Raw genomic sequence first — 26270 nt, 5'->3', positions numbered from 1 at the left:
AAGAATAAAGATTCTGGGTTTAAATCGGTCTGGTGCTGCTGAGATCCATTTTTTTTTTATCTCCTTATGCACTGTGACATGATTTTATCATACTATCGTCTACCACATCCACACCACAAACAGTATTTTTAAGGAGTATATTTCCTTCCCTTCTTTGCTTTGAACATTCGGTATTGGCTTATAGTGTGTTATGCAATCCACCCTGGAGCTTTGAGGCACTAATAGGCCAAGGATATAGGATGAATAACCTCCTGTTTCCTAACCTGATGAATTTGTTTTGTCAGTAGTGTTGGATTTGTTTTTTTCTTTTTTTAATTCTTGAATCCTCACTCTTCCTAGGCTTATCTTGGAAAGGAGTGCAAACTCTTACTTAAAAAAAAAAAAAATGCATAAAAGCTTAGTTAATTATCAATTACTTGGACTAAAAATTTGAAATCTTTGTTGAATCTATTGTTCAAAAGAACAAGGTAAGAAGCCTTATTAGTGGGTGCAGTGTTACCGCAATTAAGAGTAGTCTGCATCAGACACCTTGGTCGACTGTGTACCTGTGCCTCAAGCTCTACTGTTTGACAGCAGTGGTTCTCTAATTTAGCCATTTACTTTTGCTATTCTTCATTTTTGCAGTATATGACGCTCAATCCATCACCTGCAACAAAAAGGAAGAGTCTAGGATCCCCTGACCAGAAACCAGCCAAGAAAAGCAAAAAGTCACCACTTAGCCCATCCTCATGGAGTCAGGTGAACCTTAAGAAAACAGGAGTTAATAGTTCCTCCTCAGAGGAGGACATGCATTTAATGATTGGTGCAAACTTAAACAAAAAAGGTAGTTTGACTGGCAAGAAATCTGATAAGAAGAAACCCAAAAATGGCAAGTCACAGGTACTGAATGGCCAAAAAGTTTCTGGCAAGACTCGCTCACCTAAAAAAGGGTTGAAGAGCCCAAAGCTAAAACAAATGACCTTATTGGATATGGCTAAATCTACTCCAAAAGTGTCTCGGGCTCAAAAAGGTGGTTCAAGCACACCTAGGTCAAGCAGCAAACCTCACAAATACCTTCCCCCAGCTGCTCTCCACTTAATCTCTTACTATCGTGACAACAAAAATCGCGAAGACCGTAAAAGTGCTCTGTCTGCACTGATTTCTAAAGTGGCTCGAATGCTGACTGCTGAGGACCGTAAAAGGCTGCCTGATGATCTGCAAGAGCTGGTTCAGAAACGCTATGACCTGCTTGAGCATCGCAAGCAGTGGGCAGTGATGACAGAGGAGCAACGTGAGGAATACATGCGCAAAAAAAGAGAGGCACTGAAAGTCCGTATTAAGGAGAAGGCTCGGGAACGGAAACAGAAGGAGAGAGAAGAACGTCTGGAAAAACAGAAGAGATATGAGGATCAGGAGATCACTGGCAAAAGCTTGCCAACTTTCAAACTTGTAGATACCCCAGAAGGACTGCCTAATGCACTGTTTGGGGATGTAGCAATGGTGATAGAGTTTCTCAGTGGCTACTCAGACCTGCTTCTACCAGATGCGCAGTACCCAGTGACTGCAGTATCCTTAATGGAAGCTCTTGCTGCAGAGAAGGGTGGATTCATGTACCTTAACAGAGTACTTGTTGTGCTACTTCAGACACTCCTACAGGATGAGATTGCTGAGGACTATGGAGAACTTGGTATGAAATTATCTGAGATTCCTCTCGTGTTACACTCTGCCTCGGAGCTGGTTCGCCTTTGTTTACGTAAATCCGATTCTCCTGCTGGGGAAAGTGATTCCACTGAAAAAGGAGACGAAGATAGTGTAGGATTTGCTGTCTACCAAGATGATGAGGTGGAAGATGAGTATCTTGAGAAGTTGGAGACATCTGAGTTTTTTGAGTTAACAACAGAGGAGAAACTTCATATTCTGGCTGCTCTCTGCCATCGAATTCTAATGACTTACTCTGTGCAAGATCATGTGGATGCAAAACAGCAGCGCTCTGGTGAGCTTTGGAAAGAAAGACTGGCCATTCTTAAGGAGGAAAATGATAAGAAACGTGCTGAGAAACAGAAGCGAAAAGAACAGGGAACTGTAAAGCCCAAGGAAGAAGTGCAGGCAGCAAAGATTGTGAAAAAGCAAGAAAAGATTAACACGCAACAGGACAATGATGCAGAAGATATGATCAGTGCAGTGAAAAGCCGGAGGCTGCAAGCCATGCAGGCTAAAAAAGAGAAGGAAGAACATGAGAAGCTAACAAAAGGTAATCTTGTTTTGGTTATTTATTAAAGGAACAGTAACACCAAGAAGTGTTTGTTATAATCTACTGTTGCCATGCACCGATAATGGTGCACTGGCTACAGAAACTACTACTGTTAATACCAATAAATGCTGTATGCCTTGAGGGCAGCCTTTCAAGTTGAATAAGGGCAAAAAAAGCACAGGTTACATGGCAGCTAACAGAGGTTGTATAGTCCAGAATGGGCTTAGTGCTTACCCAATGAAAATAAACTGGGTTAATGGAGGACTATGGAATGAAACTTTTCATACAATATATGATGTTGTCAAGAATTAGTTTATTTGTAGGTCTGTGATCAACAAATGCACACTTAACTTTGTGATGTTTCATAACCTTTAGGACAGGGGAATATGGATCACATTATTCACTTTCCTCCACCTGGGTTTCATGCTCATTTGGCTCCTGGACCTTGAGATAATCCTTATGTTGGAAAAAAATATGCCCTAACATGGCCAACTTTATCTCTAATATATTTCTGGCCAATCTGTCTGCAGGCTGGACTATCTGTTGTGTGACTTGGCCATGCATTGATAACTAGACTACACTGATCAGCCAATAAGTAAAATTAGCAAAACGTAAGGATATCATGATTGTGTGCCCCAGTCAATTGCAGGTCAGCAGATGCCCCATCTCTATATGGGAGGCATAAGTATAGGATTTACAGACAGTAAAAACTTCTCCTCTTAGTGTGTCTGTTAATATTGAGCTCCGAGGGCAATACATCTCAAATTGTCTGTCTATTGTTTCTCCTGTATAGCCAATGAGATGTATGTCCTGTACATTATTGCAAGCATGTGTATTCTAATCTAAAACATGAAGATCAGCGCTTATAATTGGTTTGGCCCATATATCATAACATTCATCAATATAAATAATAAATTCAAAATTAATTAAAAAGCCACATTTATTAGTCACTGACCAATTTATTAGAATATTCCAATTCATACAGATTCTGAGAGGGTACAACAAAATTACAGATTACAATGATTACATATTAATAGATACATATAAAAGAGGGGCTTTATCCTTTAATTTACCCATTCAAGAGTTCACTAAATGGTAGCAGGTATACATACCTGTAAGACTCAAAATAAATAGATAAACTAAATGCCGGATTGATTTTTTTTTTTATCTTCTATTGTAAAAAAAAAAAGGGGGGGGGAACAGTGGTAGCGCATTATTAAATACTGCATGACTATTAGTCAAAAATCTTGGCAAAAAAGAAACTGACTATTCCCAAAGTGACTTCTGTTTGAACTGGTCCCTGTCGTGCTCCGTCCCTTGGGCGATATTTGGGCGTGCGGAGCATCGGTGGGGAAAGAGAGTAAGTGCCTTGTACTGTGAAAGCCATGTAGCGAAGGAGAGCAAGCTCTACAGTTTGTAAATTGCATAGTCCTGGCCAGGATCAGATATTTTAGTTAAAGAAACATTAACACCAAAAAATTAATGTGTTTTAAGGTAATGAAAATATTATGTACTATTGTGCTGCATTGGTACAACTGGTGTATTTGCTTCAGAAACTCTACTATAGTTTATATAAACAAGCTGCTGTGTAGCCATGAAGGCAGCCATACAAAGCTGAAAAAGGAGAAAAGGCACTGGATACACAGCAGATAACAGATCAACTATGTAGTATACATAGGGATTATTCATAACTAGGGATGCAACAAATCCACTATTTGGGATCTGGCCTAATGCTTCATGAAAGATTCGGCTGAATACCGAACCAAATCCGAACCCTTATTTGCATATGCAAAATTGGCGCCGGAAAAAGTAGAAAAAAAAATTTTCCTTCTTTTGTGACCAAAAATCACAATTTTCCTTCACGCCTCTAACTTGTATTTGCAAATTCAGATACAGTTCGACCAGGCAAAATGATTTGGCCGAATCTTGAACTGAATCCTGGAGTCGGTGCATCCCTATTCATAAGTTATTTACTGTGTATCCTGTGCGTGAGTGGCCGCCCCCATGGGGCAACACAGCAGCTTGTTTATATTAACTATATTTGTATTTCTGTAGCAAACACCAGTTTTAGCTGCTCAGAGCAATAAAACATCATATTATCATTCCTTTTAACCACTTCATTTTTTTTACTGTTCCTTTAATGTTGGTATTGTAATCTGTCATTTTGTTGTACGCTTTTAGGATTGTATGAATTCGAATATTTTAATAAATTTACCAATGAATTAATAAATGCGGCTTTTTGGTTAATTTTGAATTTATTTATGTTGATGTTCAATATATGGGCCAAACCGATTATAAGTGCCAATCCTTATGCTTTAGATTAAAGATGGCTATTATTCCATTTTGTATTGATTTTAGATTCTTAGCAGCTTTGTAAGTATTTTCTTGTACACTGTCCACTAGCGCAAATTAATGAATTTGATTATGAGCCTGTGTATTATAGACAAAACACTAACTCTATTCTCTCCATATTTTTAGTGCAATTTGTCAGGTGCGTATAATACTTAATCTGTATATTCTTTTTTTTTTCTGCATTATAGAGCGAATAGAAAGAGAGACCGAAGAAGAGAGATCCCGCAAGCAGAAAGCATCTGCTGAGAAAGCATTTCACGAAGGCATTGCAAAAGCAAAATTAGTTTTGAGAAGATCTCCACTTGGAACAGACCGCAACCACAACAGGTGAGAAGCTTCACAGAAACGCCATCACTGTATAAACTTTCTCGTGACTCATATGCACAACTCCCATAATCTGTTTTTGATTTTCAGGTATTGGCTGTTCTCAGATGAAGTCCCTGGATTGTATATTGAAAAGGGTTGGGTGCATGACAGCATTAATTACAGGTTCAGTCCCGAGTCTAAACAAGATAGTGAACAGGATGCTGAAGGTAATAACCAAATAATAAAAGATGTTACAGTCATATTGATGGCAAAGTATAACCTGCATGTAAATATACTGTCAATTAAAAAATACATTTAATTTGACCTAACTCATGTATGTTAGATTGTGTTATATTATAGTGTTGTATAATATTTCCTGTTTTGAGCATGAGAAAGCAGACTGCATGTGCAAAGCTCATCAGAATACATAACTGTAGCAGTTTATTGCAATTGTGATTTTTCTTGCTTCACACCCTACTAAATGCAGCGGGAAGTGTACAGTAGTTTGACCATGAATAATTGGTCTTAACCTTTTCTCACAGAAAGTGAAGATGCAAATAGCAGTATTGGGTGCCCTGATGATTCGACTCAAAGGGAGGAAAAACATGCAGAGACTACTGTGCCCAAACAGGGGCAGAACTTATGGTGCGTTTTCCATTTTATTTTGTATTAGATTTTCCATAGTTTTTAGCAAAATCACTTCTTTAAAGGACACGGGATGTTAAATTAAAGAAGTAGCTAGAAATGTTGTACATTATGTTTTGTGCTTCTGTACCAACCCAAGGCAACCACAGCCCTTTAGCAGTAAAGTTCTGTCTACAAAGATGCCCCCGTAGCTCTCCATTTTCTTTTTTGCTGATTCACTGCCCATGCTCTGTGCTGCTGTCACTTAATGAGCTTAGGGACCCACTCACAATATACATTACACATAGAATAGAAATGTCGCAATATAAGGCTGATTAGTATATAATACAGATAATTTCTACATGGCGGCACAGAAACCAGTGCAACTATCAGAATTTAATAATCAGCCTTGTAGCATCAGCTTATATTACAAACAAACCTAATTTTCTGCTTGATTTATGACGACCCCTAAGTTTAGCTTCTCAACAGCTGATCAGAGCCCACTGAGCCTGAGTGTCGCAGCCACTTTCCAAGATGGTGACCCCCCCTGTGACAAGTTTGAAGTCCTTGATCATTGCTGCTGTTGAGAAGCTGAAACTTTAGGCTGGTGCAATAAGTTCAGTATATAAAACATGGCAGTTTTAGTCTCATTCATTTTTAGGGTTTAGTTCTCCTTTAATGGTACAATAGCAGAAAAACACCATCTCAAATCACATTTCTTGACGGTGTTGAACATTCTGTACCTGCAATGTTGTGACTCTGTACCTGTGCATTTATTACTGTCAGAAGCATTGGTGTGAAGAAAAAGGGGCTATAAAGAGAGTAAGCGGTTTCTGTTTTTTTATTAAATGAATGCTTTTGGTTGCAGTCCTGCCAGGCTTAACAAATGCTGAATTTAAAGATGCAGTTTTGCATCATTGGGGGGATTTAGATGAATACCAAAGAAAATGCCTGGAACTGAAACCTAAACATCCCTTAGGATGACTTCAGCTTCTTAAATTGTGAATGGATTTTGGCACTTGATTTTCTTTGGTGGACAGTGCATAAATTCTCTGGAAATGACAAATCTTCCGAAAAATGCTATCGCCTTCACTATCCTTGGCACAAGTAAATGACATTGTAGTAGGATAAAAGGTCTCCGAAAAGTAATGACTCGCCACATTAAGGAAGAAGCCCAGGAGCACTACCCTGAGCCCTCAGCAAAGTGAGCTAATCAACTGAAAAACTTGTGGATCAGGCACTCATAATAAAGGCATTTTTCCACCAGGCAGATAAAATCAAGTAGAAAAAGCTTATTATGCCCAAATAAGCAGCCTTACACGTTGTTACAAGGCTGCCTTTAAACAATGTAACTGATATATTGCTGGCAATATTGCCATTTTATTTGAATTGAGTGGTGGTGGTAAAGGTCCTGTAGTATGTCGAGTTTGAGATTAAAAATAGGACACCCCAAAAGTTTGGAAGTGTTCCAACATTATTGATTAACAAGAATCTTTATATGCTCTGTAAATCATAAACTGTATTGTTGAAATAGTATACGTTACTTTTCCCAAAAGCATTTTTGTTTTTTTGTTTTTTCTTGCTTTTCAGGTTTCTCTGTGATACTCAGAAAGAACTTGATGAGCTTCTTGATTCTCTGCATCCGCAGGGCTTCAGAGAGAGCCAATTAAAAGAGCGCCTGCAAAACAGGTATGAATATGTCAACAAACACAAATTTTAGTAAATGTGTGTTGCAGTGCAGTTTTCTACAGTCAGGCCTCAATGAGGCATTTTATTGTATAAATTGTAATGGCATAGTCATGGATACATGATGGATTTTCTCTTTATATCATTGTTCCAGTGTTGTATCATTTAACATTGTTATAATCTAATGGCACTTGATTCAGTTTGTGTAATTTTCTTCATTCATCCATTCACTCATTATAAAAGCATTTGGAAGGATGTTAAAGTAAATCCTGATGTGTTTTATACAGGTATCAGGACATTATGCACTCCATTCATCTTGCTCGTAAACAAAACTTGGGGTTAAAGACCTGTGATGGACAGCAAGAGCTGTTAAATTTTCTGCGCAGTGATATCATTGAAGTTGCTACCCGCTTACAGAAGGGAGGCTTGGGATATCTAGATGATACAACAGAATTTGAAGCAAAGGTAAAAAAAAAACAAAACAAAAACCCTTCCATGTTGTTGGTTCATGTTGTAACGACAAGGATAAGTTTGTTGTATTGGATTTAACAAATTCGGTGAAAGTATATGGTTTATTGTTGTTTTTTTTTTACATAGGGGAACTGTTGCGTTAATAATGCAATTACTATCCTAACCTTATAGCTAACCTGTTGCTATAAAGAAATTTGGGGTTAGTGGAGCACAGCATTTACATGTATATTTTGTCAAATATGTTCTTACAAAACTCACCTGTCAGTAATGTGAGATGGTAGGTTTACATAAGGTTATTATTTGTCACAACTTCCCTGTTGCTTCCGTTGTACTTGTCCTGCTTGTAGAAAGTTATTGTATCACAGTACAGGTGTGGATCTGATATCTGGAAACCCGTTATTAAGAAAGATACAAATTACACAGTCTCTCTCCCATAGACTCCATTTTATCCAAATAATCCAAAATTTTAAAAATGATTTCCTTTTTCTCAGTAATAATAAAACAGTAGCTTGTACTTGTTCCAAACTAAATTATAATTAATCCTTATTGGAAGCAGAAGTAGCCTATTGGGTTTATTTAATGTTTACATGATTTTATAGTAGCGTTAAGGAATAAAGATCCAAATAATGGAAAGATCCATTATCCAGAAAACCCCAGGTCCCGAGCATTCTGGATAACAGGTCCTATACCTGTACTGAATTTAACAACTTTCATTTTGAAAAGAGCTCTGCAAAACAACCCGGTTATATATTGCTTGAGGAGGGATAAGAAAGGACTAGGAAATTAAAATAAATAGGCTGGAGCAGAGATTAAAAAAAACTTAAGTAGTGCAGAAATGTGTCATGCACCAGTGTTAAAGCTCATTATCTTTAACAGTTATGCATGCTATGCATTTATTTTGTTGGGCTTAGGCTTCAAGTTTTGTTTAGCAAGGAAAAGGCTTCAATCTTTGGTCTCAATCGTAACGAAAGGCAGTAGCTACACTAATATGATTTAGAAAAGTTTCTTCTATTGGGTGAAAAAACATTTAGGAATGAACATGTCATGTTATTTTGCCATAAACCTTAGCAAACACGAGCACAGTCTTGTTTGCTTGTAATCTGCAGAATTCTAGTTTTATCATCGGACTTTATATCATTTTAATAAGTTACAATTGTCCCTGCACACGTTATCAAATGGTTCCTTCCTTTCCCCTCAAAGGTACAGTTTTAACATGCTGTATAGCTGGAATTTCTGTCTAAAACTCTCTTTACGTTACTGCGGGCTGTTTGTCCACTTTTAATTGCTCCACATCCCAACGTTTCAGTAGACCTTTTACAATAATGATTGGTACCTTCAAATTTGTCCACCTTTATCTTTGTTGGTGTTAGAGCATGTTTTGTTTTCCAGTGGCCATTGTGCCCTGGGCTGCTGTTTAGAAGCTGAGCTTTGGGGTCTTCAGGAAAGTACCATAGTTCCTGATGCTCCTACTGCTCTAATGCAGCCCACACACTTAAAGGAGAACTAAACCCTAAAAATGAATAGACCTAAAAATTGCATATTTTATATACCAAACTTATTGCACCAGCCTAAAGTTTCAGCTTGTCAATAGCAGCAATGATCCAGGACTTCAAACTTGTCACAGGGGGTCACCATCTTGGAAAGTGTCTGTGACACTCACATGCTCAGTGGGCTCTGAGCAGCTGTTGAGAAGCTAAGCTTAGGGGTCGTCGCAAATTATCAAGCAGAAAATGAGGTTGGTCTGTAATATAAGCTGATGCTACAGGGCTGATTATTAAATTCTGATGCTAATTGCACTGGTTTCTGTGCTGCCATGTAGTAATTATCTGTATTTATTACTAATCAGCCTTATATTGTGACATTTCTATGTGTACTGTATATTGTGACATTTCTATTCTATGTGTACTGTATATTGTGAGTGGGTCCCTAAGCTCAGTAAGTGACAGCAGCACAGAGCATGTGCAGTGAATCAGCAGAAAAGAAGACGGGGAGCTACTGGGGCATCTTTGGAGACACATCTTTACTGCTAAAGGGCTGTGGTTGCCTTGGGCTGGTACATAATCTTCAACATTTCTAGCCTACTTCTTTAGTTTAACTTTTCTTGTCCTTTAAAGGATGGAAAACATTGTTATACAAATATGACCAGCGGTAAATACGACAGTGCTGTTTTGTCATATATTGGCGAGAAATGTAAATACGGTGGAATCTCTTGGCAAGTCTTTTTTAACAAATGTCTTTGTGCAGGATCAGAGATAAAATACAAATACAACTTTCCAGTAGACATTCGTAAGAAAATGTACAATGATTTTAAAGTTATAACTGTGTAAGCAGCAGTTTTCTGTCTTTTAAAAAGTGTAGCATGTTGGCTGCATTGTTTCAAGAGCCTGAACTTCAGGGCACAGGACAGACAGGCACTTCCTTTCAACTTTGCAGTTGATCTTTTCTTTTTCTTTTTTTTCCTTTTTTCTGCCTCTTTCTAGCTTTCAGGTAGGAATGCCTGACCCTGGCAGCCAACAACTAATGTTCTCTGAGGCTACAAATGTTTAGTGTTACTTTGTATTGCTTATCCAGCTTCTCACTCAAATCATTGCCTGTTTTGGGTAAATAAAACTCTAGCAACTAGATCACTGCTGAAAGAGCTGGAGAGCAGCAGAACAAAACGAGAAAAATCATGCATATCAGAATATCAATATAACTTTAGTTAATTTTAGGGATCCAGGATTTGGTTCGTGATTCGAGCAGGATTTGGCTGCCCGGCCAAACCCATTCTGAATCCTAATTTGCATATGCAAATTAGGGTCAGGGAGGGAAATCACGTGACTTTGTCACAAAACAAGGAAGTAAAAAAACGTTTTCCTCTTCCCGCCCCTAGTTTGCATATGCAAATTAGGTTTTGGTTCGGTATTCATCCGAATCTTTCGCAAAGGATTTGGGGGTTCAGCCAAATCCAAAATAGTGGATTCGGTGCATTTCTAGTTAATTTAAAGGTGAGCTGCCCATTTAATAAAGTACCCCTTGCCATTAAACTGTCCATTTTTCTATTTTTATTTTATATAGGTTCGCACACTTGAGAATCTCAAGGATTTTGGAGAATGCATAGTGTTTCTCCAGGCTGCTGTCATCAAAAAATTCTTACAGGGTTTCATGGCTCCAAAACAGAAAAAACGTAAGCATCAGTCAGAGGAGGCAGCAGCAAAAGCAGAAGAGCAAGATGAAGAGAAGAAAATGGCAGAAGAAGCAAAAGTATGTTCCATGTCCAATAGTTCATTCTTCTCTCTCGTTCATGGACACAGAGTTAGCAGATGCAACACTTCCCCAGTCAAAATACTATGTTCCCTCTGGGGTTTCTAAATAAACGTAGCTTTATTTCCTGACCATTAGGAAAAACTGTGGTTTTTCCCTTTCCTTTATTTGAAAATTCAATTAAAGGTGGCGTAATAATTTGTTTAAATGAATCTGTAGTTCGGGAAGCATTTATGACTGTTGCGTATATGGGCCAGTATTCCGTCTTTGAACATTTTTAGAGGCCTTTGTTTACGTTCCAAACATTTTTTCCGATTAGGACTTTAGGCTCCCGGAGAAGGTGAAAATAAAGTTTGTTTATGCTTGTTGGAACATTCCCCTTTTAAGGATATATGCAAAGTAAACCTCTGTGTTCTGAGGTGTCTGTGCTGGAAATGTCCTCACGGTGGCAACAACTGCACATTTTTGTTAAGAAGAAAAATTACCTTTATTTTCAAGACGCTGAAATAGCTTCATTTTTGTCAGTGAGAGGACTCCACTATTTACAATGGTGCAGCATCGAAGTAATTTAAATGTGATTTGCAGCTGAGCTTATTTTGACTTCCCTTTTCTAGCTTAATTGTATTACACTGTGGCATTTGGTTGTGTCTGAATGAATTCTTATTGGTTGTCTGGTTCTGTTGTAATTTATCTGTTGAATGAGATGCCAACCATTTTCTTTCAACTTAAAGGGGAACTATTGCAAAAATTAACATTTTATAAAAGCTTCAGCATACTGAAATAAGAAATTAAAAATTCTGCATTATTTCTGGAATAACACTATTCCTCTCTCCGCATCGGTTTCTCTTTATTCTGTCTTCATGCAGCAGTTGGGTGTCAGATAATCATTGCTTGATCCAATATGTCTTATAGGGGGGCTCCTTTTACCTAGAAGATGTATTGAAGCTCACTCTTAAAATCACCAGGCATAATGTCTCTCTACATGCAGAATTTGTGCAAAAGGCAGATTGTACTGGAATCCATTTTGATTGAGCTCTAATACATCTGCTATAAGATATATTAGTTCTAACTGTCATTGAATATCTGATGCCCAACTGCTGCATGAAGACAGAATGAAGAGAAACGGATACTGAGAGAGGGACAGTGAAGCTAAACTTGATTATTTCAGAAATTATGCAGATTTTTTAATTGATTGTGTTTAGAAAGTTTCTTATTTCAGTAGGCCAAGGCTTATATTAAATTTTAATTGTTCCCCTTTAAGTAAGAGTCTATGAAATAATAAAATTCTGGATCTCCACAATCTGTGTGCATGCATGTATTATGCCTGCCTTGTGATACTAAACTCTATAGTTAGTATAGGTTTATAGAATTTTAATTAAAAGTAGGGAGGGGTGTGTGTATGGATGCTGGGTTTTCATTTGGAGGGGTTGAACTTGATGGACTTTGTCTTTTTTCAACCCAATTTAACTATGTAATTATGCCATCTCTCACCAGATGGGCCCAACCGGATCCAACAATGCATTAAATAAAATAGAAATTATCATGGGCCTTTATTACATTGGGCCCCAAGGCTGTAGCCTAGGTTAGTCTGTGCATTAATCCGCCCCTGAGGCTTTGAAAAACTAGCCAATCAAATTGATATCTCAGAAATTCACATACCGACCATAAGGTTACATATATCCCTGAAGCATGGAATCTGGTCAATTTCAGGCGATCTCCACCCAAAAGCATTTTTTTTTTCTTTCAAAGAGAGAGACACAATTCTTAGCAACTTAATATACACTAATGCTAAGTTATTTGAGGCTCTAGTTGCTGTTCAATTATTTAGCCATTTTCACTGGTTCTGACTTTTAAAGCAATGTTGCAGATGTCCTTAACTGTTCAACTGGCTTTTGCAAAATTGTTTCAGGAGTCATTCCCATCACACAATTATAAAAAGCCAGATTTTTATTAGCAATTGCATTTACAAATACCTTTGTTTAATGCATACTGGAAAAGTTGAATACAAACGGAAATATTACAACTTCCACATTGGGTAGATATTGTGTGGGCCTTATTTAGCAAAAAAATGAAAGGTTAAACCATAGTTTATATTTTATACTCCTACTTCTGTTCTCTGTTCCATCTTTGGAACCTATTTTTGACTGGTAAAACATGGAATTCTTAGAAAGTTCTATTCTATGGCAACCCTTCACTATAGATTTTAGGTTAATTCTATATAACCAATGACTTGAGGAGCCATTTTAATGCTGTTGGTGGGCATTTCATTAGGTTCTGAAAGGCAAGTGGCATTAGCCCTAGTCATTCTCTCATTCCTATATGCTATTCCACATACACATGTTTCTGATCTATAACCCAGATTCGCTTCACTTCCAGTAACCACAATTTGCTTTTATTCTGCAAAAACAGCTGAAAAGTGTGCTGTAGGTTGAATTTTGCAATATTTGGTTCCAGGGTCTTCGCTATCCTCATTGAAAAATTTTTTTTTGAATACTGCAGGTTGCATCAGCTGTTGAGAAATGGAAAGTGGCCATTCGGGATGCCCAAACATTTTCACGCATGCATGTCTTACTGGGGATGTTGGATGCCTGTATCAAGTGGGATATGTCTTCTGAAAATGCTCGGTGTAAAGTGTGCCGCAAGAAAGGTACGTAAACCTACCGCTAGTCTATATTATAGAGGCAGAAGTGCACTTTGGCGATGGTTTAGAATTACCCAGCAACAGAAAAGTGTCTTCTGGGGTTTTTTATTTGTCCACCAGGAAGAGGGACTCCACAAAAGCTAAGAACCCTTCCTGCCCACTTGGAGGATAATTTATATAATTGATAAATTTGCACCAGTTACTTAGAGCAGCCAATGAGATGCTTGCTTTCAAGCCAGTGACCAGAAAATGCTGCCTGCCGAACTGGTGCAAATTGGAAGGTTAGTTTAAAATGGTAAAGTTGCAGTCAACCGGTTGCACGCGTCTTTATCACTTATTTACTAACACTAAAGTAGTGTAAATTGTTTTACCTGCAATAAACTCATCAAAGATTGTGGGTGTATCTCTTCGCTGTACCTGGGTGCTCCATTTGGGGTCAGTTTGGAAAAAATAAGGGATGCACCGAATCCACTATTTTCGATTCAGCCAAACCCCTGAATCCTTCACAAACGATTTGAGTGAATACCGAACTGAATCCGAACCCTGGTGGGAAGGGGAAAACATTTATTTCCTTGTTTTGCGACAAAAAGTCACGTGGTTTTCCGCCATGCTGATAATTTGCATATGCAAATTAGGATTCGGTTTGGCAGGGCAGAAGGATTTGGCTGAACCCGACTCCTGCTGAAAAAGGCTAAATCCCAAACCAAATCCTGGATTTGGTGCATCACTAGTAAAAATGTTGCCTCATGTTTGTAAATCTATTTTTTTTTTTTTCTTTACCCAGGTGAAGATGACAAGCTCATTCTGTGTGATGAGTGTAATAAAGCATTCCATCTCTTCTGTCTGCGACCAGTATTATTTAACATACCTGATGGAGAATGGTTGTGTCCTGCATGTCAGCCTGCAACTGCTAGACGAAGTTCTCGGGGCAGGTCAGTATCACTCTATAAACTAATTTTTCTTAAACTTCCAGTACTTTTAGGTACTGTTAGTATCTAGACGAGATACGTCTTAAACAATTGGACTTTTGAGTGTTCTTAAACTTTTAAACCATTCATCCGAGCAGATTCTTCGGTACAACTGAGTGGTAGGGATTTCTCATGTTTAAAGGAACAGTAACATCAAAAAATAAGTGTTTTAAAGTAATGAAAATATAATGCAGTGTTGCCCTGCACTAGTAAAACTGCTGTGTTTGCTTCAGAAACACTACTATAGTTTATATAAATAAGATGCTGTGTAGCAATGGGGCAGCCATTCAAAGGAGAAAAAGCTCAAGTTACACAGCAGATAGCAAATAAGCTCTGTCTGTCTAATGGTGTTATCTGTTATCCATTAGTTAACCTGTGCCATACAGCCGTTTTTCAATTTCCGCCATTGCTCCGAAGCAGCTTGTTTATATGAACTATAATAGTGTTTCTGAAGCAAACAGATCAGTTTTACCAGTGCAGGGCAACAGTACATGATATTTTCATTACTTTAAAACACTTACATTTTTTGGTGTTAATGTTCCTTTAATATCCTTAAGGGTACTACCGTCACAGATATCCAATAACAATTGTTTTATCAAGCTTTCAAGGAATTGTTCAATATAAAAATAACTGGATAAATAGGCTGTGCAAAATAAATGTTTCTAATATAATAGTAGCCAAAAATGTAATGTATAAAGGCTGCAGTGACTGGATGTCTAACATAACAGAAATATTTTTCCTGCTTTTCAGCTCTCTTGGTTTCCACTGATTGGTGACCAGGCTGTAACCAATCAGTGGCCACATGGGTCATAATTGTTGCTTTTGAATCTGAGCTGAATGCTAAGGATCAATTGCAAACTCACTGAACAGTTATGTCCCATGTGGCCCCCCTTCAAGTCACTGACTGACTGAGTTAAAGCTGAAAAGCAGGAAGTTGTGTTCTGGCTATTGTATTAGACATTCAGTCACTCCAGCCTTTATACATTACATGTTTGGCTAACTAACTATATTGAAACATTTTTATTTTGCACAGCCTATCTATTTATCCAGTTTTGATTTTTACACTGAACTGTTCCTTTAATAGCCATTAATCTGTGTCCACTGCAGAGCTTAAAGGTATAGTTCAGTGTGAAAATAAAAACTGTGTAATTAGGCTGTGCAAAATAAAAAAATGTTTCTAATATAGTTAGCCAAAAATGTAATGTATAAAGGCTGGAGTGACTGGATGTGTAACATAATAGCCAGAACACTACGTCCTGCTTTTCAGCTCTCTAACTCTGAGTTAGTCAGCGACTTGAAGGGGGGCCACATGGGACATAACTGTTCAGTGAGTTTGCAATTGATCCTCAGCATTCAGCTCAATTCAAAAGCAACGGATATGACCCATGTGGCCCACCTTCAAGTTTCTGATTAGTTACTGCCTGGTAACCAGGGCAACCAGTCAGTGGAAAGTGTGGTGGCAATTCCAAATTACCAGGACTCTGAGGATTAAAATCAGTAGAAGTTTATTTCACTATAGTGGACAGTTCATCAATTAAGAAGAACTGCCCAGAACATTGGCAAGCATTAGCTTTTTATGGCGTTAACAGAAAGGAAAAACTTAACACGTCACAAGCGTAACATCAGTAATAATCAATACATCCTTCACCATGTAAGGTCATATTTTTACCCTGTCTGTTCCGGTGTGCCCTTTCTCCTACGATGGAACTTTGCAAGATGTGCAGTTTCCACTATTGTTGGTCCTTTTCTATTCTGAGCTTATCTCCACCAACATACCTTTCCTGCTCATTTTGTGTAATGTGGTTTTATTGCTGTCTAGAAAGTGGTAGACATGTGGGCGTTGTACAAGTTCAGGGAGAGGGTTAGAAATGTTAGCTATAGGTCATCAGTATTAGATCTAACATAACAACTTTCTTTAAGCAAAAGGCAAGAAGAAATTAGAAATTGTAGAAATTGTCTTTACAGAAAGCAAGAGAGCTGAAAAGCAGGAAGTAGTGTTCTGGCTATTATGTTAGACATCCAGTCACTCCAGCCTTTATACATTACATATTTGGCTAACTATATTAGAAACATTTTTTATTAATAGTCTATCTATTTACCCATTTTTTATTTTTACACTGAACAATTCCTTTAAAGGGGATAGTGACACTCTCCTGATAGGGTTGAGCACTGTTTAAAATATCATCAGTGTATGTGAATGTTGACCTTCTTCCCTAAGCCTGATGTCAACATTTTGAGGTATTGTAGAAAGTGGCTGCAAAAGGATCAGCATTGGTGGTTTGTGGGGAAGCCTGTGGACAGTGTCCAACTGTTCTCACCAGAGAACTTATACAAGTGATAGTGACATGCTCCACAGTTATCAGGAATGTGTAATTATCACTACATCTGATCCCCCAGGGCTCAGGGGCTGTCGCTCAACAATCATAGGCTCCTCTAAGCAATGGAGTCAACTGAATACCTACAATGTAGGGGAAGACTTCAAAAAGTTAGCAAAATGGCTCCAGTTGTCTGTAATGTCATAAAAAATAGCTGTTAAAAAGTAAGGTCTGGAAGACCAAGCAGGGTTCAAGAAATTTATAAAATGAGTGCAAAACCACATTTATGGAAAGTATTCTACTTTTTGGTTCTTGAAACCCTGCTCTGGTAGAGTGCATCTTTTAAGCCTTTGAGCTATATGTTAATACTATTTAGTACAGGTATGGGACCTGTTATCCAGAATGCTCGGGACCTGGGGTTTTCCAAATAACGAATCTTTCCCTAATTTGGATCTTCATACCCCGTCTACTAGAAAACCCAACAGGCTGGTTTTGTTTCCAATAAGGATTAATTATATCTTAATTGGGATTAAGTACACGCTACTGTTTTATTGTTACTAGGGATGCACAGAATCCTTCTGGCCGAACCGAATCCTAATTTGCATATGCAAATCGGGGGCGAGGTAAATCACGTGACTTTGTCACACCCAGATTCAGTTCGGTATTCGCACGAATCTTTCGCAAAGGATTCAAGGGTTCGTTTGAATCAAAAATAGTGGATTCGGTGCATCCCCGATTGCTAGAGGAAAAGGAAATCATTTTTTAAAATTTGGATTATTTGATTATAATGGAGTCTATGGGAGGCCTCCTTTTTGTTAGTCGGAACTTTCTGGATAAGGGGTTTCCAGATAACTAATCCCACACCTGTATCCTAAAAGGAACGGCTATGAATTTTTCCTGCATTAACTTTTATATAAATGCTGGTTGAATGACTATTTTCTGGTTTACACAGCAAGCATGTTTTTATAACGAGCTTTATATGTAACAGAAATTACGCTGAAGACTCAACTCAAGATGAAGATGAAGAGGAGGAGGAAGAAGAATCCGAGGAGGAGGAAGAGGAGGAATCGGATGAGGAGGAGGAGGAGCAGGAAATGATGGGACAGAGATGTAAGTATAATGTATGCTTTTTGCAAAGCTGCTCACTATTATGATTGCTTTTTATGGCGACTTTGTTAAAGGGGCAGTTCAGCTTTACGTTAACTTTTAGCATGATGTTAAGCGTTTGAAATTTTTTTTGCTTAGTAGCTTTTCCGTTTTGAATTTCAGCAGCTATTTGTTTGCTACAGCCACATTTACCCTAGCAATCAGACAATGATTTGTGTTAGAGGTTGCAGGATGAATAGCAGATGGCGTAAAACATAAGTACAGGTACTAATGGTATGGTATTCACACAGAGCAATAGGTTTTTGGTTACCCCCCATTTGAACAGCTGCAGAGGGGCAGAAAAGGAAGTCAAACATTTCCAAAAAAAATGACTGAAAAGTTTCTAATAGGACATTTTATAACATACTAAAGTTTAGCTCAAGAGAGGGTTTATTTTATTTTTTTTGCTCTAGCACATACTGCCAAACAATTAAATGGAGGGCCACATTAAGGTACTAGTACTGGCACTTTCAGACATTTCCATTTCAACTAAATGGGAGATTATGTGGGAGTTTTCCGACCCTTCTCACTTGCCATCAACCTTATGTTATTTTTATTGGAGTCCGGAACGGTGTGTGTCAATACTTGACTGCACTCCTAAAGTAGAACATTGAGTAATAACGGCCTGGATCTCTCCAAAAAGAAGACCACGAGTTCTTTATAATTTAAACTTTGTTCTGTATTTCAGTTTATTTACTATTCATTTTAATATTTCTAAGCAAGGTAGGGTTTCAACAATAAGGAAATCTGAGTAACAGAACACAATAATGGAGAAAAGTCATTTTTGTTTTTATTCTTGTGCTTTTTGAAGGGGTTAAATTCAGTTGAATAGCTTTAGCAGCATGATGGTAATCAGAAGAATTAGAATTGTTGGCCACACACACACACACTGCCTACTCAACATGCCGATTGTCTTTTGAAGAAATGTTTGTGTGCAAGTGTTGGCCATCAAGATGAAAGCACAGGGATAGAAGAGGATCAGCATTTCTGCACAGGCAACAGCCGCTTCTCTAGAGTATGTGGCCATAGCAAGCGGCAGGCGTTGGGAGCTCAATGGTTTAGCCCACGTCCTGGTAACACAAAATATGTTTGCCCCCTTCCTTTAGTAAGTTAATTTTTCTCTGATTAACTTGGCAACTGCAGGCTCCCGCTGTGTGCCCCCCCCTTTTTTTGTTAGTACTATACTCATCTCTCAGCAGCTGTAGCTCAGCAATTTCAGTTGGGTGGGGGCCGAGTTGAAGAACAAATGTCTTCTTTGCAGTTGTCCGCATGCATCAGATTTAATGTGGTTGGAATTATGCTTTTTAATACAGAGCAATATTTGCATGGAAATAGAAGTTATGTGCTATTTTTAAGAGCAGTTTGTTTTACTATAAATAATCAGTATGAGACTGACCCAAGCAGCCTCTGCATATTTCTGATCATACTATTTATGTATAGACCCAGCAAATATCTATCTATTGGGAAAAATGTATTAAAGGAGAAGTAAAGGTTAAAACTAAGTAAGCCTTATCAGAAATGGCCACCTAAATATACCAGTAAACCCTCAAAATAATGCTGCTCTGAGTCCTCTGTCAAAAGAAACACAGCATTTCTTTCCTTCTATTGTGTACTCATGGGCTTCTGTATCAGACTTACTGTTTTCAGCCTAAACCTCCAGGGCTAGGGCTTGAGCATGCTCAGTTTGCTCCTCTCTCCCTTTCCCTCCTCCCCTCGCTGCTATAATTTGTGCCCGGGGCTATGAGTGAGCAGGGAGAGACTCTGAAAGGAAGTGATGTTACACCAAGCTAATATGGCAGCGGCTATCCTAAACAAACAGAGCTTCTAGAGCTGTTTACTCAGGTATGGTAAAGCATTCTACAGAATTAATATAGTATTATAGCTTGCACTATTGTGACTAATCTATTGGCAATAAACTGCCTCGGCAGCTTTCCTTCTCCTTTAAGTGTCCCTGTCTCAGGGTTGGGGTATAAATCCCTAAATATCACTGCTGACATCCTGGAAATGATTGTGCCTGTGGTGGGGTCAGACTATCAAGAGTTGTCTTAAAGGAGAAATAAATCCGTACTAGAAAAAAACCCTACCCTGCGTAGACCAACCTCCCTCCTCCCCCACAGCCTAACTGCCCCCTAATTCTTTACTTACCCCTCCATGCAGATCGGCCTTGGGAGTTCACAGGCACCATCTTCTTTTTTTTGGCCGTCTTCGCAATCTGAGCAGCGTTTCGGCGCATGCGCAGCCTGAGTAAATCCCCCCCCCCCCCAAATGACTGCGCATGCGCCCAAAGTCGCGCAAACTTGAGATTGGTCTATGCAGGGTAGGGCTTTTTTCTAGTACGGGTTTGTTTCTCCTTTAAAGGGTGATTCACATTTGTTAACTTTTAGTATGTAATAGAATGGTTAAGCAACTTATCAATTGTTTGTCATTATTTTTTTATATCTTTTTAAATCATATGCTGCCTTCTTGTGACTCTTACCTGTTTTCAAACTGGGGTCACTGACCCCCTTTAAAAAAAAAAAAATGTTCTGTTGCTACTTTTTATTAGTCATATTTCTGCTCAGACCCTCTCCTATCCATATTTCAGTATCTTACTCAAATCAATGCATGGTAGATAGGATAATTTGGACCCTAGCAATCAGATGAAAGCAAGAGTATAGGATAGAGTTGAGTTGGACACACATACACACATCCGCTCTTTATTTCTGCAGTGCACATGTTTTATATAGGTGTCTTCATGAATTTTTTTTCCCCCTTTTGTAGTGAGATCCCGCAAAGCTGCAAAGGGTAAACCAGGCCGGCCTACTCGACGTGGGCGTCCACCAAAGAACAATACTCATTCTCGTGTCTCACGACAACGATATGTGGAAGACACTGAAGCTGATGTTGAGGAGATGGTAAAAAAAAATTCTTGTGACGCCTTGTTACCATCTGTGTGTATGTATACAAATATGCCTGTGTGTCATTCAGTTCCTTTTAAATCCTTAAAAGGAATGTATACAAGTTATTTGTATAGGTATTGCTATAGAAAACAGCGTTTTGTCCCTTTTCTATTCTCTGCCCTGATGGCTCAGACTGTTGATACAATGTAAGACAAGGCGGCTGATTAACAGACCTTTCTTTGCTGGGGAACTTTGCTGAAGACTTTTGCAACTTTGTTTAAAAGTAATAAAATGCTGCTTTCAATAGCAATTGTTTTACCTAATAACTTAAAAGCATTGGAAATGTTTAGTAAATGTGTATTTGGGTTGACATGGCCTTTAAAGGGGAAGTAAAGTCTAAAATAGAATAAGGCTAGAAATGCTGTATTTTGTATACTAAACATAAGCATCAACTTTACTGCACCAACAGCCTAATTAAACAAATGATTTATGTTTTCAAAATTGGCCACGGGGTCACCATCTTGTGACTTTGTTAAACATCTTTGCAAGACCAAGACTGTGCACATGCTCAGTGTGGTCTGGGCTGCTTAGGGATCGTTATAAATTATCAAAACAGCACAAGTCAAATAATATCTGCTAGAAGCCAATACAGCAAGACTGATAAATAATCAGAATATGCAGACTAAACTGGATCTGTGGATACAAATCTCTACACAGTCGCCGGCTGCTCTACAGAAAACAAACAAAGCTGCTCGAGGCCAGGGAAATAAGGTGGGGGGTCCCTGCTGTTTGAAAGTATGATCGTTTCCCTGCAGAGCAGTTAGGGGCCGTCTGAAGTTTCCTATCTGCAGCTGTTCGAGCAAGTAAAATGAAGGGGGAATTTCACTGCATACAGTCAGGTTTCTTATAAAAACTGTAGACATTTATTAATTAAAGTATATTGGAGAAAGGTTTCTTTTTCATTAAAGAACGTAAAAATGGTAGTTTGTGTTTTGCCTTTACATCCCCCTTTAATGGGTTTGTTCACCTTTTAAGTTAAAGTTTAGTATGTTATAGAATGTCCTTTTCTTGGCAACTTTTCAATTGGTCTTCTTTTAATAAATGGTCTATTTCCAGCTTTCAGATGGGGGTTGATGACCCCAGCATATAAAAACTTCTGTAATGTCGTTACGTTTTATTTCATATCTTTCTATTTAAGCCCTCTCCTTATCCACCTTCTTGTCTCTCATTCAAATCACCGCATGGTTGCTATGGTAAAGTGGAACCAAATAGCTGCTGCATTTCCACATTGGAGTGCAACTGGGAAAAAAAGCAGATAACCAATTTCCTGAAGGCCTATACATTCTATTTTATAACTGTTTTAGAACTGCCTTGGACCAGCATTTTTGCATTGCTACATAGTTAATTTGTGTTGAAAAAGGACAAAAGTCCACTAAGTTGAACCCCTATAAATGAACCCCCAGTGTACATGTATCACATACATAAACTGACCTTGGTGTTATGCTTGTTCAAGAAATTGTTGCTGGTAAAAAATGTTGTCTATAATACACACAAGCCATGAATATCTTGAAATGGTGACTAGTGATGTCATCCGTTAGAAACGGTGAGTAGTGATGTCATTTTTGTCATTTATTATAATAAATAAAGTACCCCTTGTTGCAAAATATATGGATATTAGAAGTTACTTGGAGTTCCATGACCCTCCTGAAACTCCTTGGTGACTTCTAATATCCTTCTATTTTACAATAGGGGGTACTTTATTCACTATATAATGCATTTACATGGACTTGTGGGAAAGGCTGGTTTTATTTTCTATCAACTTGTTTTTTCAGGTGCGTCAAAGCAAACCCACCTCCCGCCGCCAGAACCAGGAGTTTCAGAAGTGTGAAGAGATTTTGGCAAAACTCATAAAGTACAGATTCAGCTGGCCTTTCAGGTATGTTTCTGTATATGGAAACCAAATACTTCTTGCCATAGACTGTAAATGAAATTGTTTTCCACAGGTGACGATCATATTCGTTAGATCGCAGCAACGTGTTAAACCGTGGTCTATAGAGATTGCTTCTTTCTACATTTAATTTCATATGACCGTTACGGAATACATACACAGTAGGGCCAATTAAAGGATAATCACAATAAAACAAGATCTAAACTTTAGTACATTCACATAGTGGAAAAACATTTTTAAACTGTTTAACTATCATCCCGTGTAAGAGGCCCTCGGATGGGTCTAGCCAACCGATATCTGGGCAAGAATTGGGCAGATATCCCATATTCCCATTAAAAACTAATTTCCCCCAGGGGTTAAATAATGATTGGGAAGTATCTTGCTTCTTTTAACTGTGTATAATCACTTGAAGCATATTGTTTGAAAATCCGATATTCTACCTACATTTCTGTAGTAAATATGGACCTGTGACATACTTGATTTGTATTATGTAGATTGTAATGAATTGATGTTTTTAATTAGTATCAGTATATAAGGCATTGAGCACTTGCTGACTCTACCTCTGATGAGGTGCCGAACGAGGCATGAAACGCGTCAGGTGATCGTATATGTCATAGTCTAGGAAAGTAAACCCCAACCAGTGGCTCGAGAGCAACATGTTGCTCTCCGACCCCATGGATGTTGCTCTCAGTGACCTCAAAGCTGGTGCTTATCTTTGAATTCCAGGCTTGGAGGCAAATTTTACTTGCTTAAAGGAAAACTATACCCCCAAAATGAATATTTAAGAAATATTTATATCAAATTAAGTGGCATATTAAAGAATGTTACCAAACTGGTCTATATATTTAAGTAAATATTGCCCTTTTACATTTCTTGCCTTGAACCACCATTTTGTGATGGTCTGTGTGCTGCCTCAGAGATCACCTGACCAGAAATACTACAACTCTTAACTGTAACAGGAAGAAGTGTGGAAGCAAAAGACACAACTCTGTCTGTTAATTGGCTCATGTGACCTAACATGTATGGTTTGTTTGTATGTTTGTGAGTACAGTGAATCCTACGATCCCAGGGGGCGGCCCTTATTTTTTTAAAATGGCAATTTTCTATTTATGATTACCCAATGGCATGGGTTTTATATATGAGTTGTTTTATGCAATATCTTTTTATAGAGACCTACATTGTTCTGGGGTATAGCTTTTCCTTTAAAAACCAGGTGTACTACCAAACAGAACCTCCTGTAGGCTGCCAGTCCGCATAAAGGATACCAATAGCCAATCACAGCCCTTTATTGGGAACTCTCTGCATGCTTATGTTGCTCTCCAACATTTATTTACATTTGATGGTGGCTCACAGCTAAAAAAGTTTGGGGACCCCTGGTCTAGGAGATTAGTCTCATGAAGGATAACCTGTCAATTGTTTTTAGTGTTGAATTTCACTCGTGGCTTGGGAGATCCCCCGTCTACCTCTTGTTCTACTAATCTACATGGGAGCTAATCCCACGTGCCAGGTCTGCAAATCCCGTTGGGTGGCAACCACACAGGTTTCTTAAATTAAGAAGACTTAAAAAATGAGGTTTCAAACGTAACCGACTCTGTTTTAATTTTAGGGAGCCCTTCAATGCTGATGAGATAGAAGACTACACGAAAGTGGTGACAACCCCAATGGACTTCCAGACCATGCAGAGCAAATGTTCATGTGGCAGTTACCAGACAGTGCAGGAGTTCCTTAATGATCTTAAACTGGTATTTGGAAACACAGAGCTGTATTATGAGGCTGGAAGTTCCCAGTTGTCCTGCTTGGAAAAGACGGAGCAATGCGCTCGAGACCTACTTGGCAAACACCTGCCTGCACACACTTATCAGAGAAGACATCGTAAGCACCAGTCTCCCGAGCCAGAGCCCGAGACAGCCAATCCCGGCCGGGGGCGCAAACAGAAGAAATGAAAAACTTATAAACAAGGGAGAGGGTTTGGGGCAGAGCTCATGGAAGAATTGAAGAAGATGTAGAAATGGAGAGTTGGGGTGGCAGAACCTCGTGTTTTCCCGATGAATGATACCATAAATACCTTGACATGTTTGTTGCATCGGAGAGAAGATAAATACAAAATGTGCGGAAGTCAGACGTGCCACAGCTAAATCCGTTTATATCGTCTTATTCCCAAATTAGATTTCTATCGCCCACCAACTAAAACTGCCGCTATCTGGTTTTGTCATGGAACCCCTCTTGCTTAAGAGAATGTGGTTTATGAATGATCATATCTATCATAATATTGCTGCTTCATTTTGGCTTTTTAAGTTTTCTATGAGACCTACCATTCAGTGTCTGCTTGCATATTGCCAGTGCTGCACATACTGCTTTGTTCAGTGGAAGGGTGATTTAAAGGACAAGTGTTTCTTTATTGCTAGGGAACCGTCGGGCATATTGCTAGAAATTATGTACGTGGATTTCTCCGTTAAATAATTATTTTAATCAGCCTTCAGATTTTTATGATCTTTCTCGGACTATGTTGCTGATAACTCCGTTAAGGGTCTTCTGTCAAACAAGTGGCTGTTTTACGTCTGACTTCTGTGATTAGATCCTCTATTTACCCTTTGTATTTATAGATTAACACCCATCTCCTTCTCGTAGACGTTCCCCAGGCAATCATTGGGAGGCATCCTAAGGCTGAATAAAATAATGTATCATAAAATTTTAAAAGAATCACCAGCTCCCCATTCTGGCCTGCCTCCCATGTGTAACTGCTACCAGCACAGACAAATACGGAAAAGACTGTTTTAGCAATTTGGATTTTGCTACATTCTCCTCTCCCATTGGATGGGTTATTGAATATTCTTCCTCTGCCGACACAGGTATCCAACCGTCAAACAGGAGAGTCACTTTTTTTGTGTATTTTTTTTGTACTTACCTTTTTTCCCCTTTTTTCTAGATATTCAATGTCTGCTTGTGATCTTGTATAAAGGGAGCCTTTGTCTGGATTTGGCACATGTACAGTACAGTTTATATGAAAACAAGTGTTTTTGCCTTTATTAATATTAAAACTGAAGGAACATGTGTAAATCTGTCTGGAGTATACAATTTTCATTGTTTAGGTTTTTTTCTAGTAATTCTGCTTATTTTTATATCTGTTTTAAGCAAATTTATTTATATATATATATATATATATATATATATATATATATATATATATATATATATATATATATATATATATATATATATATATATATATATAAAATTATATAATTATGCCTAGTAAAATTAAACTTTGTGATCTGTACAGCATCACATTTATACTGAGTTACGGAAAATGTGGTTTTTCAGCTTGAACCATGCATGAGATAAAGTGCCTAGGAACCACTAAAGTGCAATCAAAATGGCCAGTAAGAGTGAGGTGAGCTGACAGTTGCTGAAGCTGTTAAAGGGGACCTGTCACCCTACGAAATAATTCCAAGGTATTTTCG

At 38.3% G+C, this 26270-nt stretch overlaps 1 protein-coding gene across 1 annotated transcript in view; it reads left to right on the top strand.

Moving 5' to 3' along the window:
* The window catches only part of baz1b.S (bromodomain adjacent to zinc finger domain 1B S homeolog), a 36014-nt gene extending 10148 nt beyond the window's left edge, over positions 1-25866 (top strand). Inside the window, exons 7-19 of the mRNA XM_018249053.2 lie at positions 625-2230; positions 4771-4909; positions 4997-5115; positions 5431-5533; positions 7103-7201; positions 7486-7663; positions 10727-10912; positions 13412-13559; positions 14338-14485; positions 17825-17946; positions 20743-20876; positions 22694-22797; positions 24416-25866. Of these exons, the coding sequence (XP_018104542.1) occupies positions 625-2230; positions 4771-4909; positions 4997-5115; positions 5431-5533; positions 7103-7201; positions 7486-7663; positions 10727-10912; positions 13412-13559; positions 14338-14485; positions 17825-17946; positions 20743-20876; positions 22694-22797; positions 24416-24752 (3423 nt within the window). The 3' untranslated portion in view covers positions 24753-25866. The remainder of the gene's footprint in view (positions 1-624; positions 2231-4770; positions 4910-4996; positions 5116-5430; positions 5534-7102; positions 7202-7485; positions 7664-10726; positions 10913-13411; positions 13560-14337; positions 14486-17824; positions 17947-20742; positions 20877-22693; positions 22798-24415) is intronic.
* The last annotated feature ends 404 nt before the right edge of the window (positions 25867-26270 follow it).

The sequence above is a fragment of the Xenopus laevis genome, chromosome 2S (genome assembly GCF_017654675.1).
Source record: "Xenopus laevis strain J_2021 chromosome 2S, Xenopus_laevis_v10.1, whole genome shotgun sequence".
Lineage (NCBI taxonomy): Eukaryota > Metazoa > Chordata > Amphibia > Anura > Pipidae > Xenopus > Xenopus laevis.
This window is presented reverse-complemented; position numbering and strand designations above follow the sequence as displayed.